This window comes from Pristiophorus japonicus, chromosome 1 (genome assembly GCF_044704955.1).
Source record: "Pristiophorus japonicus isolate sPriJap1 chromosome 1, sPriJap1.hap1, whole genome shotgun sequence".
Taxonomy (NCBI): domain Eukaryota; kingdom Metazoa; phylum Chordata; class Chondrichthyes; family Pristiophoridae; genus Pristiophorus; species Pristiophorus japonicus.
Genome location: NC_091977.1, coordinates 440232158 through 440248680, shown reverse-complemented (window position 1 = coordinate 440248680; position 16523 = coordinate 440232158). Strand labels below are relative to the sequence as shown.

General features: G+C 45.9%; 1 protein-coding gene across 3 annotated transcripts in view; it reads left to right on the top strand.

The window, feature by feature from the left end:
* The window catches only part of rock1 (Rho-associated, coiled-coil containing protein kinase 1), a 324482-nt gene that overhangs the window by 241875 nt on the left and 66084 nt on the right, over positions 1-16523 (top strand). For all 3 annotated transcript variants that reach the window (XM_070892926.1, XM_070892932.1, XM_070892939.1), the window contains 2 exons: positions 3689-3873; positions 12302-12371. In XM_070892926.1, the coding sequence (XP_070749027.1) occupies positions 3689-3873; positions 12302-12371 (255 nt within the window). The remainder of the gene's footprint in view (positions 1-3688; positions 3874-12301; positions 12372-16523) is intronic.

Sequence of the window (16523 nt, the reverse complement as noted above, 5' to 3'; positions counted from 1 at the left end):
AGGCCTTGAGTTATAAGGAAAGATTGTCCGTTTCTCCAGAGTACAGTTTCAGGGTGGACAATGAGACAGGAGGTCTTGATGGGTGTGGAGAATTTGATTGCATGAAAGTTCTGTCAGGCACAGGATTCAAGGATTAGGGCCCACAATTTTAAATTAAGGGTGGCAGCACGGACACGATGGGCCAACTGGCCTCCTTCTGTGTCGTAATTTTCTATGATTCTATGAAAAGAAAATAGGAAATCTAGGCAACATTTGTTTAATTAAGAGGATAATAGAGTTGTCAAACCAGTTACCAATGAGAATGCTGAAACAGAAAAGCAGAGCAGGTTAGTTCCAGAATCATGGTAACAAAACTAAAGGGATATTTGAAAAGGTAGGATAGACGGACCAAAGGTCTTTTTCTGCCCAAAACATTGCTATATTATTTTTATAAAAAGAAAAAAAACTACAAATGCTAAATGTACACTGTAGGTGTGTAAGCATCTGGCAAGAGAGCAGATTGGTTAACATTCCAAGTAAAAACATTTAATCCAAGGCTCTTAATGGAGGGTCCGCAACTGAAATGTTGATGTATATTTTCTCTGATGCTGCAGTGCATGACCATCATTTTTTGTTTTTATCTTTGTAAATCATTTTCACTTGACTTTTAACTAGAACTAAACTCAGCATTTTGGTCCAGGTCTCACACGGGCAGACAACTTGCTCCCAGGCCTCTGCCAATGCAAACCCTCAAACGATAGTCAGGAAGGATGTGCAAGTAACTTGAGATGATTTGCCGCCTTCCTGTGGGGATCATCAAGCCATCAGCCAGTTCCTATCTCATTTGCTGTGCGTAGATTGACTGTCATGTTCATCCGTAGACAGTGATTGTACTTCATCCAGGGGTATTCAACATTTAGGAAGAATAGACAGAAAAGAAAAGGAGGTAGGGTAGGGTGGCGTTGCTGGTTAAAGAGGAAATTAATGCAATAGTAAGGAAGGACATTAGCTTGGATGATGTGGAATCTGTATGGGTGGAGCTACAGAATACCAAAGGTCAGAAAACGCTAATTTCTTGTTTGATACCATCAAACAATAGTAGTGACGATGGGGACAGCATCAAACAAGAAATTAGGGATGTGTGCAATAAAGGTACAGCAGTTATCATGGGCGACTTTGATCTACATATTGAATGGGCTAACCAAACTGGTAGCAATGCGGTGGAGGAGGATTTCCTGGAGTGTATTAGGGAAGGTTTTCTAGACCAATATGTCGAAGAGCCAACTAGAGAGCAGGCCATCCTAAACTGGGTGATGTGTAATGAGAAAGGACTAATTAACACTCTTGTTGTGCGAGGCCCCTTGGGGAAGAGTGACCATAATATGGTAGAATTCTTTATTAAGATGGAGAGTGACACAGTTAATTCAGAGACGAGGGTCCTGAACTTAAGGAAACAGTACTTTGATAGTATGAGACGTGAATTGGCTAGAATAGACTGGCGAGTGATACTTAAAGGGTTGATGGTGGATAGGCAATGGCAAACATTTTAAGATCACATGGATGAACTTCAACAATTGTACATCCCTGTCTGGAGTAAAAATTAAACAAGGAAGGTGGCTCAACCGTGGCTAACAAGGGAAATTGAGGATAGTGTTAAATCCAAGGAAGAGGCATATAAATTGGCCAGAAAAAGCAGCAAACCTGAGGACTGGGAGAATTTTGTAATGCAGCAGAGGACGACAAATGGTTTAATTAGGAGGTAGAAAATAGAGTATAAGAGGAAGCTTGCCGGGAACATAAAAACTGACTGCAAAAGCTTCTATAGATATGTGAAGAGAAAAAGATTAGTGAAAACAAGGGTAGGTCCCTTGCAGTCAGATTCAGGTGAATTTATAATGGGGAACAAAGAAATGGCGGACCAGTTAAACAAATACTTTGGTTCTGTTTTCATGAAGGAAAACACAAATAACCTTCCAGAAATACTAGGGGACCGAGGGTCTCATGAGAAGGAGGAACTGAAGGATATCCTTATAAAGCGGGAAATTGTGTTCGGGAAATTGATGAGATTGAAGGCCGATAAATCCGCAGGGCCTGATAGTCTGCATCCCAGAGTACTTAAGGAAGTGGCCATAGATACAGTGGATGCATTGGTGATCATTTTCCAACAGTCTATCGACTCTGGATCAGTTCCCATGGACTGGAGGATAGCTAATGTAACACCACTGTTTAAAAAAGGAGGGAGAGAGAAAACGGGTAATTATAGACCGGTTAGCCTGACATCAACAGTGGGGAAAATGTTGGAATCAATTATTAAAGATGAAATAGCAGCGCATTTTGGAAAGCAGTGACAGGATTGGTCCAAGTCGGCATGGATTTATGAAAGGGAAATCATGCTTGACAAATCTAATGGAATTTTTTGAGGATGTATCTAGTAGTGGACAAGGGAGAACCAGTGGATGTGGTGTATTTGGACTTTCAAAAGGCTTTTCACAAGGTCCCACACAAGAGATTGGTGTGCAAAATCAAAGCAAATGGTATTGGATGTAATGTACTGACGTGGATAGAGAACTGGTTGGCAGACAAGAAGCAGAGAGTCGGGATAAACGAGTCCTTTTCAGAATGGCAGGCAGTGACTAGTGGAGTGCCGCAGGGCTCAGTGTTGGGACCCCAGCTCTTTACAATATACATTAATGATTTAGATGAAGGAATTGAGTGTAATATCTCCAAGTTTGCAGATGACACTAAACTGGGTGGCGGTGTGAGCTGTGAGGCGGACGTTAAGAGGCTGCAGGGTGACTTGGACAGGTTAGGTGAGTGGGCAAATACATGGCAGATGCAGTATAATGTGGATAAATGTGAATGGCGGCAGATTAGGAAAAGGGGAAGTGCAATGGGACCTGGGTGTCGTGGTTCATCAGTCATTGAAAGTTGGCATGCAACTACAGCAGACGATGAAGGCGGCAAATGGTATGCTGGCCTTCATAGCCAGGGGATTTGAGTATAGGAGCAGGGAGGTCACTACAGTTGTACAGGGCCTTGGTGAGGCCTCACCTGGAATATTGTGTTCAGTTTTGGTCTCCTAATCTGAGGAAGGACGTTCTTGCTATTGAGGGAGTGCAGCAAAGGTTCACCAGACTGATTCCCAGGATGGCGGGACTGACATATGAGATACTGGATCAACTGGGGTTTAGAAGGATGAGAGGGGGATCTCATAGAAGCATATACGATTCTGACGGGACTGGACAGGTTAGATGCGGGAATAAAGTTCCCGATGATGGGGAAGTCCAGAACCAGGGGACACAGTCTTGGGATAAGGGGTAGGCCATTTAGGACTGAGATGAGGAGAAACTTCTTCTCTCAGAGAGTTGTTAACCTGTGGAATTCCCTGCCGCAGAGAGTTGTTGATGCCAGTTCATTGGATATATTCAAGAGGGAGTTAGATATGGCCCTTACGGCTAAAGGGATCAAGGGGTATGGAGAGAAAGCAGGAAATGGGTACTGAGGGAATGATCAGCCATGATCTTATTGAATGGTGGTGCAGGCTCAAAGGGCCAAATGGCCTACTCCTGCACCTATTTTCTATGTTTCTAAGTTAAAAAAATTAAGCACTTTGTGACATCCTGACAGATATAAGGCACTTTATAAATGCAGTTAACTTATCTCCTCCTTAATTTAAATGCTATGATGATCAATTTTCTTGATTACACAGGTTAAGAATCTGGCACTGCAACTGGATCAAGAGATGAATAAACGGGCAATGACAAAGAATGAGCTAAAGGCACAGTCATTGGAAGCAGACAACCTTAAAGGTTCAGAGAAGCAGTTGAAACAAGAAATCAATTCATTGCTGGAATCCAAGCGGTCACTAGAATTCCAGCTGGTGCAACTCTCAAAGTATATATTTTTGGGGATATTAACATTGTGTAAAATCTATTTTAAATGTGCTGTAGTGGGAAGCTCTATTAATCTTAGAAAAATGTATAGTGTAAAATTATTAAGCAAAGTTATTTTGTAGTGCGTGATAAATTGTGGATTTCAAGCACTATTCAGTGATTTGAGACTAAAATGTTTAATAATGTGATGGGGCAGCATGTTGAAATGCACTTGTAGTGTGATAGTTATGCACCAAAGATTCACATTACAATGAGCTAATTGTCTCATTGCATTAAAAGAAAAAAAGATTTGGGGATTCGCGGAGTGGAGGTCAGGTGCTTCACGGAGTAAAAATCTGAAGTTAGGTCATATGGGAGATTCTTGCACACCTCAGATTGGGAATGTTCCAGAAAACATTGGCAAAGAAGAAAATAATGCAACTTGTAAAAATGCATTATCAAAATTCCATTGTGCACTAACATAGATTTTGTTAGAGATAGTTTTAAGTAATAAGGTTTAGGAAAGAATATTATCTCAGTAATACATACTTTAAACCACATCATTTTCAGGTGAACCTTTTACCTTTCATAGAATCGTAGAATAACACAGCACAGAAATGCGGCCCATTGAGTCTGCGCCAGCTCTTTCGAAGAGCAATCCAGACACTCTCACTCCCCTGCTCTATCTCCATATCCTTGCAATTTTTTCTCCTTCAAGTCTTTATTCAATTCTCTTTGAAGGCTACTATTGAATCTGTATCCACCACCCTATCATGACCTCAGTTGCAAATTCTATCCAACATTAAAATTTGTCATATTAATTTTAATTAAATTTTTTTTTAAATGGTGAGAAACTTTTAAATGTTGGTGTTCAGAGAGATTTGGGTGTCCTCATGCTAGAAACACTGAAAGCTAGTATGCAGGTACAGCAAACAATAAGGAAAGCAAATGGCATGTTTTTCTTTATTGCAAGGGAGTTGCAGTGTAAGAGTAAGGAAGTCTTGCCACAATTGTACAGGGCCTTGGTGAGACCACACCCGGAATACTGTGCACAGTTTTGGTCTCTTTATCTAAGGAAAGATATACTTGCCTTGGAGACTGTGCAATGAAAGTTTTCGAAATTGATTCCTGGGATAATAGTGGGGAATTTCAACTATCCTAATATTAACTGGGAAAAAAGTAGTGTGAATGGTACAGAGGGTGCGGAATTCCTAAAATGTAACAAGTCCAACAAGGGAGGGGGCGGTTCTGGACTTAGTTTTGGGGAATGAAGAGGGGGCAGGTGGAAAGAGTATTAGTGGGAGAGCATTTTGATGCTAGTGGTCCTAATTCAGTAAGATTTAGGGTAGTTATGGAAAAGGATAAAGATGGACCAGGAAGAAAAGTTCTTAATTGGGGTAAAGCCAATTTTACTGAGCTGAGATGGGGTTTGGCCAAAGTCGACTGGAAACGGCTACTTGATGGTAAATCAGAGTCAGAGAAGTGGGAGGCATTCCAGGAGGAGATCCTGAGGGTACAGAGCAAGTATGTTCCTTTAAAGAAAAAGGATGAGGCTAACTAATCTAGAGCCCCCTGGATGTCAAGGGACATACACATTAAGATAAAGAAAAAAAGGGAAGCTTATGAAAGATACCGAAAACTCAACACTGCAGAAACTCCAGAGGAGCATAAAAAGTGCAGGGGTGCAATTAAAAAAGATATCATGAAAGAGAGAGCGTGAAAGAATATTGGCAAGTAAAATCAGGGAAAACCCAAAGATGTTTTATAAATACATTAAAAGCAAGAGGATAACTAGAGAAAGAGTGGGGCCTATTGGAGACCATAAAGGAAATCTGTGTGTGGAGGCAGAAGATGTGGGTATGATTCTTAATGAATACTTTGCATCTGTTTTCATAAAAGAGAGGGGTGATGCAGACTTTGCAATGAGGGAGGAGGAGTGTGAAATATTAGAAGAGATAAACATAGTGAGAGAGGAAGTATTAAGGGGCTGAGCAGCTTTGAAAGTGGATATATCCTCAGTCCCGGATGATATGTATCCCAGGCTGTTAAGAGAAGCAAAAGAGGAAATAGTAGCGGCTCTGACCATCATTTTCCAGTCCCCTCTAGCTGCAGGTGCAGAGGACTGGAGGACTGCTAACGTTGTACCTTCGTTTAAAAAGGGATATGCCGTGCAATTACATGCCAGTCAGCCTAACCTCAGTGGTGGGAAAATTATTGGGAAAAATGCTGAGGGACAGGATAATTCTTCATTTGGAAAGACATGGATTAATCAAGGACAGTCAGCATAGATTTGTTAAGGGAAGGTCATGTCTAACTAACTTGATTGACCCTCCTGGTTACCTTCTTGAAAAATTCAATGAGGGCAGTGTGTATGATGTAGTGTATATGGATTTTAGCAAAGCTTTTGATAAGGTCCCACATGGCAGACTGGTCACAAAAGTAAAAGCCAATGGGATCCCGGGCGAAGTGGCAATTGGATCCAAAATTGGCTGAGGTAGGAAGCAAAGGGTAATGGTTGATGGGTGTTTTTGTGACTGGAAGGCTGTATCCAGTGGGGTTCCACAGGGCTCAGTGCTGGGCCCCTTGCTTTTTGTGGTTTATATCAATGACTTGGATTTGAATGTTGGTGTTCTGATTAAGAAGTTTGCAGGTGACACTAAAATAGGCCATGTGGTTGATAATGAAAAAAAAAGCTGCGGACTGCAGGAAGATATCAATGTACAAGTCAGGTGGGCAGAACAGTGGCAAATGGAATTCAATCCGGATGAGGTAATGAGGAATAAAGGGACCTTGGAGTGCAGGTCCACAGATCCCTGACGGTAGCAGGCCAGGTAGATAAGGTGGTTAAAAAGGCATATGGAATACTTGCCTTTATTAGTCGAGGCATGGAATACAAGAGCAAAGGCGTTAAGCTTGAACTGTATAAAACACTGGTTAGGCTGCAGCTGGAGCTTCGGCAGTCCCTCGGAGTCGAGGATGACTTGCTTCCACACTAAAGATAAGTCCACAGATGACTGAAGAGTCCAATGCGGGACCTACAGTCTCTGTCACTGGTGGGCAGACACAGGTGTTGGAGGAACGGGAGATTGGGTTGCCGCAGGCTCCTTCCGCTGTCGACGCTTGGCTTCAGCTTGCTCTCGGCGACGCCTTTCCAGATGCTTTTCCTTCACTTTGGGCGGTTTTGGGCCAGGTGTTGATGGGGATATTGCACTTTTTCAAGGAGACGTTTAGAGTGTCCTTTGAAGCATTTCCTCTGCCCACCTGGGTCTCGCTTGCCATATTGGAGCTTCGATTAGAGCGCTTACTTTGGGAGTCTCGTGTCAGGCATGCGGACGATGTGGTCCATCCATCGGAGCTGATCGAGCATGGTCAGTGCTTCGATGCTGGGGATGTTGGCCTGAGCGAGAACTGTGATGTTGGTGCGCCTATCCTACCAATGGATTTGCAGGATCTTGCGGAGGCAACTTCTCCAGTGTTTTAAGGTGCCTGCTGTACATAGTCCATGTCTCTGAGCCATATAGGAGGGTGGGTATCACTATTGCTCTGTAGACTGTGAGCTTGGTGCCAGGTTTGAGGCCCTGGTCTTCAAACACTCTTGCTCAGTTCTGGTATGCATTTCTGGTCACCACATTACAGCAACGATGTGATTGCACTGGAAATAGTGCAGAGGAGATTTACAAGAATGTTGCCTGCACTGGAGAATTGTGGCTATGAGGAAAGATTGGAGATGCTAGGTCTGTTTTCTTTGGAACAGAGGAGGCTGAGGGGAGACCTGATTGAGGTGGATAAAATTATGAGAGGCCTGGATAGGAAGAATCTGTTTCCCTTTGGCGGAGGGGTCAACAACCAGGGGCATAGATTTAAAATAATTGGGAGAGGTAGAGAGGAGATCTGAGGGGAAATTTTTGACCTGGAACTCACTGCCTGAAAGAGTGGTAGAGGCAGAAAGTCTCACCACATTTTAAAAATATTTGGATGTGTGCTTAAAATGCCGTAACCTTCAGGGCTACAGACCAAGAGCTGAAAAGTGGGATTAGGTTGGTTAGCTTTTAGTCAGCCTGCGCGGACACGATGGGCCGAAATGGCCTCCTTCCATGCTGTAATTTTCTATGCGAGGGCTGTCCTGTGATGAGAGATTGTGTTGAATGAACCTATACTCTTTGGAGTTTAGAAGAAATAAAGGTGATCTCATTGAAACATGCAAGATTCTGAAGGGGATTGACAGGGTTGATGCTGAGAGGTTGTTTCCTCTAGCTGAAGTGTCTAGAACTAGGCGGCATAGTTTCAGGATAACAGGTAGGCCATTTAATGAGGAGGAATTTCTTCACTCGGATGGTTGTGAATCTATGGAATTCTCAGAGGGCTGTGGATGCTGAGTCTTTGAGTATATTCAAGGCAGAGATAGAGATTTTTGGACTCCAGTGGAATTAAGGGATATGGAGATCAGGCGGGAAAGTGGAGTTGAGGTCGATGATCAGCCATGATATTGAATGGCGGAGCAGGCTTGAGGGGCCGTATGGCCTACTCCTGCTCCTATTTCTTATGTTCTTATTGTGAATGTGTTTCATCTTCCAATAATGGCCATTAATTTCTCATTTTGTTTTTTAAGAATGCAGAATAACTTATTATGTATTGTCTTCTAAAAATGTATGGGAAAAAAAATTGTCACAGTAATGCCCGGCCTATGTATCATTTCCATGATGGGTGCATGAGACAGTTCCCAGTTGAATAATTCTTCCAAATTTTGATTACTCACTGCCATAAAATGCCTGTCCTGTTTGTGGTGCTGCTGACAGCCCCTCCCAGCCCAAATGCTCTGACATAGATCAATCATTTGATTCCTTTGTTTAAATTTTGGAGACTCAATGGTGAGTAGCATTAGAAGTTTAAGTCCTTTCTTTGTGAAGTTCCCAATCTCAGCTACACTGTTCTGAGAAGTGGTAGGAATGACCCTGGCAAGGAAAAATCAGCTGGAGTTTTCCTCGGAGCCACTGTTGGGCCAATTAAAAAGTCGGCTGATACAAAAAAGATTCCGTCCGCAACTGCGGCACCACTCCTTTAAGGGCACCACAGCTTCTCGCAGCGAGAACTGCGCAGAGCTCGCTCCCACGGGGCAATTTCCCCCACGGGGTGCAAAGGGGTCGGCGTGGGACGATAAGGGATCAGAGCGCACGGCGATGATGTCATCGCCGTGCGTGCGCTGCACTCATCGCAGATCACAGCGCAAACCACTTTTCACCAGCGGAGCACCAGAGGCAAATCCGCATGGGTCGATGTGGCCACTGTGTCTATGCGCTAACATGTTAGCACTCCGATAGCACCAGCCAACAGTGCTAATTGACCCTGCGCAAAGAGGCAATTTCGGCCCCAATATGTTTTAGTTGTGTTGGTTGAGGGCTAAATGTTAGCCAGGGCACATGGAATTCTAGAACAACCTGCTCTTTTGAATCGGGCCATAGAATCTTTTACGTCCACCTGAACAGGTGGAATGGGCATTGGTTTAATGTCTCATCTGAAAGATAGCAGTTCTGACAATTCAGCACTCCCACGGTACTGTATCGAAATATCATCTGAGATGGTGTGCTCATGTCCTGAAATGGCCCTTGAACCCACAACATTCTGACTTGGAGGCGACAGTGCTGCTACTGAGCCAAGGTGACACTTAAAGCTTTGGAAATTTATATGGATTTCTATATTACTGTTAGTCCTTTCCAGTTTGAACTTGTATGCCTGCCTCTACCAATTTTCCATGTATAATTGACTTTGACTAGTTACTTTCCTCCTTCCTACACTCATTGGAGTTCAGAAGAATGAGAGGTGATAGTATCGAAACATATAAGATAATGAGGGGGCTCGACAAGGTGGATGCAGAGAGGTTATTTCCACTCATAGGGGAAACCAAAACTAGGGGGCATAGTCTCAGACTAAGGGGCCACCCATTTAAAACTGAGATGAAAAATTTCTTCTCTGAGGGTTGTAAATCTATGGAATTCTCTGCCCCAGAGAGCTGTACAGTCTGGGTCATTGAATATATTTAAGGCGGAGATAGACAGATTTTTGAGCGATAAGGGAATGAAAGGTTACGGGGAGCGGGCAGGGAAGTGGAGCTGAGTCCATGTTCAGATTAGCCATGATCTTATTGAATGGCGGAGCAGGCTTGTGGGGCCAAATGGCCTACTCCTGTTCCTATTTCTTATGTTCTTATGTTCCAAGTGAAACACTCCTTCCAGGTAAAACATTGATTTGCTTGTACTTGCAATTTAGTATACTCTGTTTGCAGATTACGATGACGTCTGCTCTACATTAAGCAGATCAAACGCAGATTGGGTGACCGCTTTGTGGAACACCTCCGTACAGTCTGCAAGCATGACCACGAGTTTCTGGTCGCCTGTCACTCTAATTCTCTGCTCCACTCCCACTCTGACCTCTCTGTCCTCGGCCTTTTAGTGTTCCAACGAAGCTCAACGTAAGCTCGAGGAACAGCATCTCATTTTTCTATTAGGCACTTTGCAGCCTTCTGGATTCAACATAGAGTTCTATAATTTCAGACCATAACTTCTGCCCCTATTTTTTCAGATGGCAGCTGTTGATGATTCTGCTATATACCCATTTACACCTCTTCTAGACCCATCTTTTGTTTCTTTACTTGTTCCATTACCATCTCCTTTTGCTTTGTGCAATCATACCTTTTGTCATGTAATCATGGCTGCCTTCCAGCCTATCACAAACCTTCCCTTTTGTTATTTCCTGCCGTCCCCCCTTTCCCTGTCTCTGTACTTGCTTAAAATCTGTTGCGTCTCTCACTTTTTCCAGTTCTGAAGAAAGGTCATCGACCTGAAACGTTAACTCTGTTTCTCTCTTCACAGATGCTGCCTGACATGCTGAGTATTTCCAGCATTTTCTGTTTTATTTCAGATTTGCAGCATCCACAGTATTTTGCTTTGCGGAATACCTATTAGTTACTTTCCTCCTTGAGTGGGGAGTGGGGAGAGGAGGGATATAATTCAAATCTGATTATAGTGGAGGTGGCTCCAAGATGATGTGCCTAGCAATGGAGGCTTGAAACCAATTTAACAGTTTGTAGCAGCCTCGGTAATCTGATAGCTAAATCAGGCAAATCCGCAGTTCTCCAGAATCTTATTGATTGACCGGCTATCTCGGTTCATATCTGGTAACTAGGAGCTGGGATTCTTCCCATTTAGCTCAAATATCAATGCAAGCTAATGCCACACTTGCTACAGTGAGCCTAGCTGGGTAAGCAGTGGGAGCAGCTCTGGCAAGCTGGTTTTATCTGGCTAAACTCCATGTGTAACCCTATGCTCTGTTAACCTGTACTTGACTTGGAGTAATGGAATGTGTCCCTCTGGCAAGAGAGTGTGAACTCCATATTGGACAAACAGAAATCTTACCGATGGGTGTCGATTTATTTGTACAGTTGGGCCTCTCTGGTCCGGCACCCTTGGGACCTGACTGGTGCCGGACCAGAGAATTTTCCGAACCACGGGAGATGGCAGTAAAACACACTCTGGTGAGTTTGTAGAGTTCACTATGCGAGTTAATAGCGGCTCCTAGTGCCCATTATCTGGCTCAGGGGTTCTCAACCAGAGATCTGCAGCCACCTCAGAGTTCGTCCGAAGTAACCACCAGGATTTTTTATAAAGGAAAAATGCAAGGTGGGATTGAGCTGAAAAAACTGGCGGCTCTGACGCTGCCCCATTTCCCCCCTCCCGACCATCTGCACAATAACTGCGGCAGCTGCAGCCGAACCCAAGGTTCTTGTTCGCTGAGGACGGAGAGACTGTGGTCACTGAGCGCAGATCCCCCAGTTCAAGCTCTCCGTCCTCTGCTCTCCTCTCCTCTCACCAGGTTCCGCTGTATATATGGGCGGAGTGGCCTACTGGCCAAACAGTTGCAGTACAACCGGCAGAATTCCTCCAGAATCACCTACCTCTCGACATCTAGAGTTATGATCAAAAGCGTCCGAGTGTACCTATAACTTATTCTGTGCAATATCAGAAACTCCCGATTAGCAGATAGATTTTAGCCTGGGCACTGCTGCGAGCAATTTGGGAGAAAAATCATGAGAGTCTTAAAATTGTGGTGTTTTTTTCCCCACAAACTAATGCCGGACCAAGGATGTTTCTGAACTAAAGAGTCCCAGACTGGAGAGGTACAACCTGTAGCTTGAGTTAGAGACTCTTAAAACACAATGCTGGGTTTCCACATGTGTTAGACACCTGACTGAAAAGAAAGAAAATAGAGCAGATTTAAGTCCTTTATTCTAGTGCCAGAATTTGTTGTACTAATAGAATTAGGAATTGCTTGAAATGGAGTTGGTAGCAGTTGTGCGTCTAATAACATTGCTGCTAGACATGCTCGTCGCATAATGTAGCTTTCATTTAAAATTGGCTATAGCACAGTCTGATAATGTCTCTTTTTGATTTCTTAAGGCAGTATCGAGGAAATGAGGGTCAAATGCGAGAGCTCCAGGACCAACTTGAGGCAGAACAATATTTTTCAGTAAGTGTGACATTTTTCGATATTCTAGGAGTTAACTTTAGATACAATAAAAATACCTTTTTTATTCATTAATGGAATATGGGTGTCACTAGCATTTATTGCCCATCTATCTTAGATCTGGTCCTGTGTAATGAGACAGGAATAATAAACGATCTCCGAGTAAAAGATCCTCTCGGAATGAGTGATCACAGTATGGTTGAATTTGTAATACAGATTGAGAGTGAGGCAGTAGTGTCTCAAACGAACGTACTATGCTTAAACAAAGGGGACTACAGTGGGATGAGGGCAGAGTTGGCTAAAGTAGACTGGAAACACAGATTAAACGGTGGCACAATTGAGGAACAGTGGAGGACTTTTAAGGAGCTCTATCATAGTGCTCAACAAAAATATATTCCAGTGAAAAAGAAGGGCGGTAAGAGAAGGGATAACCAGCCGTGGATAACCAAGGAAATAAAGGAGAGTGTCAAATTAAAAACCACTGCGTATAAGGTGGCCAAGGTTAGTGGGAAACTAGAAGATTGGGAAAATTTTAAATGACAGCAAAGAATGACTAAGAAAGCAATAAAGAAAGGAAAGATAGATTACGAAAGTAAACTTGCTCAAAACATAAAAACAGATAGTAAAAGCTTTTACCGATATATAAAACGGAAAAGAGTGACTAAAGTAAATGTTGGTCTCTTAGAAGATGAGAAGGGGGATTTAATAATGGGAAATGTGGAAATGGCTGAGACCTTAAACAATTATTTTGCTTCGGTCTTCACAGTGGAAGACACAAAAACCATGCCAAAAATTGCTGGTCACGAGAATGTGGGAAGGGAGGGCCTTGAGACTATCATTAGGGAGGTAGTGCTGGACAGGCTAATGGGACTCAAGGTAGACAAGTCCCCTGATCCTGATGAAATGCATCCCATGGTATTAAAAGAGATGGCGGAAGTTATAGCAGATGCATTCGTTATAATCTACCAAAATTCTCTGGACTTTGGGGAGGTACCAGCGGATTGGAAAACAGCTAATGTAATGCCTCTGTTTAAAAAAGGGGGCCGACAAAAGGCAGGTAACTATAGGCCGGTTAGTTTAACATCTGTAGTGGGGAAAATGCTTGAAGCTATCATTAAGGAAGAAATAGCGGGACATCTAGATAGGAATAGTGCAATCAAGCAGACGCAACATGGATTCATGAAGGGGAAATCATGTTCAACTAATTTACTGGAATTCTTTGAGGATATCACGAGCATGATGGATGTGGTATATTTAGATTTCCAAAAGGCATTCGATAAGGTGCCACACAAAAGGTTACTGCAGAAGATAAAGGTACGCGGAGTCAGAGGAAATGTATTAGCATGGATCGAGAATTGGCTGGCGAACAGAAAGCAGAGAGTCATGATAAACGGGTCCTTTTCGGGTTGGAAATTGGTGGTTAGTGGTGTGCCACAGGGATCGGTGCTGGGACCACAACTGTTTACAATATACATAGATGACCTGGAAGAGGGGACAGAGTGTAGTGTAACAAAATTTGCAGATGACACAAAGAATAGTGGGAAAGCGGGTTGTGTAGAGGACACAGAGAGGCAGCAAAGAGATTTAGATAGGTTAAGCGAATGGGCTAAGGTTTGGCAGATGGAATACAATGTCGGAAAATGTGAAGTCATCCACCTTGGGGGAAAAAAAACAGTAAAAGGGAATATTATTTGAATGGGGAGAAATTACAACATGCTGAGGTGCAGAGGGACTTGGGGGTCCTTATGCATGAATCCCAAAAAGTTAGTTTGCAGATGCAGCAGGTAATCAGGAAGGCGAATGGAATGTTGGCCTTCATTGCGAGAGGGATGGAGTACAAAAGCAGGGAGGTCCTGCTGCACAAGGACCCCCAGGTTCCTGACCACCACCTCCTCCCTCCACCCCCCGCCCCCGAGCACAGGTTCCTGACACACACACACACAAACACACACACACACACACACACACCCCAAGCACAGGTTCCTGACGTCCTTATTGGGTATGAAGTGAATAGTGACAGTGTCGAGACTTCCGAATTTTGTCCAGTCTTGCCATCTGGATCACGTTCTTGCTCTCAAACGCGCCCGCCCCTTTAGACCTGGATCACGCTCTTCTGCCATCTCCACTGTGCTCTTTCTACTCTTTACCCCCACCAAGATCCTGACCCTCTCTCTCCCCCCTCTCTTTTTCTCTCTTCCCTCTCTTGCTCGCTCTCTTTCCCCCCCTTCTCTCTCGCCCCCTTCTCTCTCGCCCCCTTCTCTCTTGCCCCCTTTCTCTCTCTCGCCCCCACTCTCTCTCTCTCGCCCCCCACTCTCTCTCTCTCTCGCCCCCACTCTCTCTCTCTCTCTCTCTCGCCCCCACTCTCTCTCTCTCGCCCCCACTCTCTCTCTCTCTCTCGCCCCCACTCTCTCTCTCTCTCTCTCTCGCCCCCACTCTCTCTCTCTCTCTCGCCCCCACTCTCTCTCTCTCGCCCCCACTCTCTCTCTCTCTCTCTCTCGCCCCCACTCTCTCTCTCTCTCTCGCCCCCACTCTCTCTCTCTCTCTCTCGCCCCCACTCTCTCTCTCTCTCTCTCGCCCCCACTCTCTCTCTCTCTCTCTCGCCCCCACTCTCTCTCTCTCTCTCGCCCCCACTCTCTCTCTCTCTCTCTCGCCCCCACTCTCTCTCTCTCTCTCGCCCCCACTCTCTCTCTCTCTCTCGCCCCCACTCTCTCTCTCTCTCTCGCCCCCACTCTCTCTCTCTCTCTCCGCCCCCACTCTCTCTCTCTCTCTCGCCCCCACTCTCTCTCTCTCTCTCTCGCCCCCACTCTCTCTCTCTCGCGCCCACTCTCTCTCTCTCCTCTGCGCCCCCACTCTCTCTCTCTCGCGCCCACTCTCTCTCTCTCGCGCCCACTCTCTCTCTCTCGCGCCCACTCTCTCTCTCTCGCGCCCACTCTCTCTCTCTCGCGCCCACTCTCCCTCTCTCGCGCCACTCTCTCTCTCTCGCGCCCACTCTCTCTCTCTCGCGCCCACTCTCTCTCTCTCGCGCCCACTCTCTCTCTTCGCGCCCACTCTCTCTCTCTCGCGCCCACTCACTCTCTCTCGCCCCCACTCTCTCTCTCTCGCCCCCACTCTCTCTCTCTCTCGCCCCTACTCTCTCTCTCTCGCCCCCACTCTCTCTCTCTCTCGCCCCCACTCTCTCTCTCTCCCGACCCTCCCCCTCTCTCTCTCTCGCCCCCACTCTCTCTCTCTCGCCCCCCCCTCTCTCTCTCCCGACCCTCACCCTCTCTCTCTCCGACCCTCACCCTCTCTCTCTCCCGACCCTCCCCCTCTCTCTCTCCCGACCCTCCCCCTCTCTCTCTCCCGACCCTCCCCTCTCTCTCTCCCCGACCCCTCCCCCTCACTCTCTCCCGACCCTCCCCTCTCTCTCTCCCGACCCTCCCCCTCTCTCTCCCGACCCTCCCCCCCCTCTCTCTCTCTCTCTCCGACCTCTCGCTCTCTCCAACCCCCCCTATCCTCTCTCTCTCTCTCTCTCTCTCTCTCTCTCTCTCTCCTCTCTCTCTCTCTTCCGACCCTCCCCCTCTCTCTCTTCCGACCCTCCCCCTCTCTCTCTTCCGACCCTCCCCCTCTCTCTCTTCCGACCCTCCCCCTCTCTCTCTTCCGACCCTCCCCCCTCTCTCTCTTCCGACCCTCCCCCTCTCTCTCTTCCCGACCCTCCCCCTCTCTCTCTCCGACCCTCCCCCTCTCTCTCTTCCGACCCTCCCCCTCTCTCTCTTCCGACCCTCCCCTCTCTCTCTTCCGACCCTCCCCCTCTCTCTCTTCCGACCCTCCCCCTCTCTCTCTTCCGACCCTCCCCCCTCTCTCTCTTTTTCTCTCTCTCTCTCTCACTCCGACCCCCCCTCTCTCACTCTCTCTCTCTCTCTCTCTCTCTCCGACCCCCTCTCTCTCTGACCCCCTCTCTCTCTCTCTCCAACCCCCTCTCCCTCTTCGAACCCCCCTCTCTCTCTCTCTCTCTCTCTCTCTCTCTCTCTCTCTCTCCAACCCCCCCCTGTCTCCGACCCCCCCCTCTCTCTCTCTCTCTCTCTCTTTCCGACCCCTCTCTCCCTGACCCCCTCTCTCCTCTCTCTCTCTCTCTCCTCTCCTCTCTCCGACCCTCTCTCTCTCTCTCTTCTCCGACCC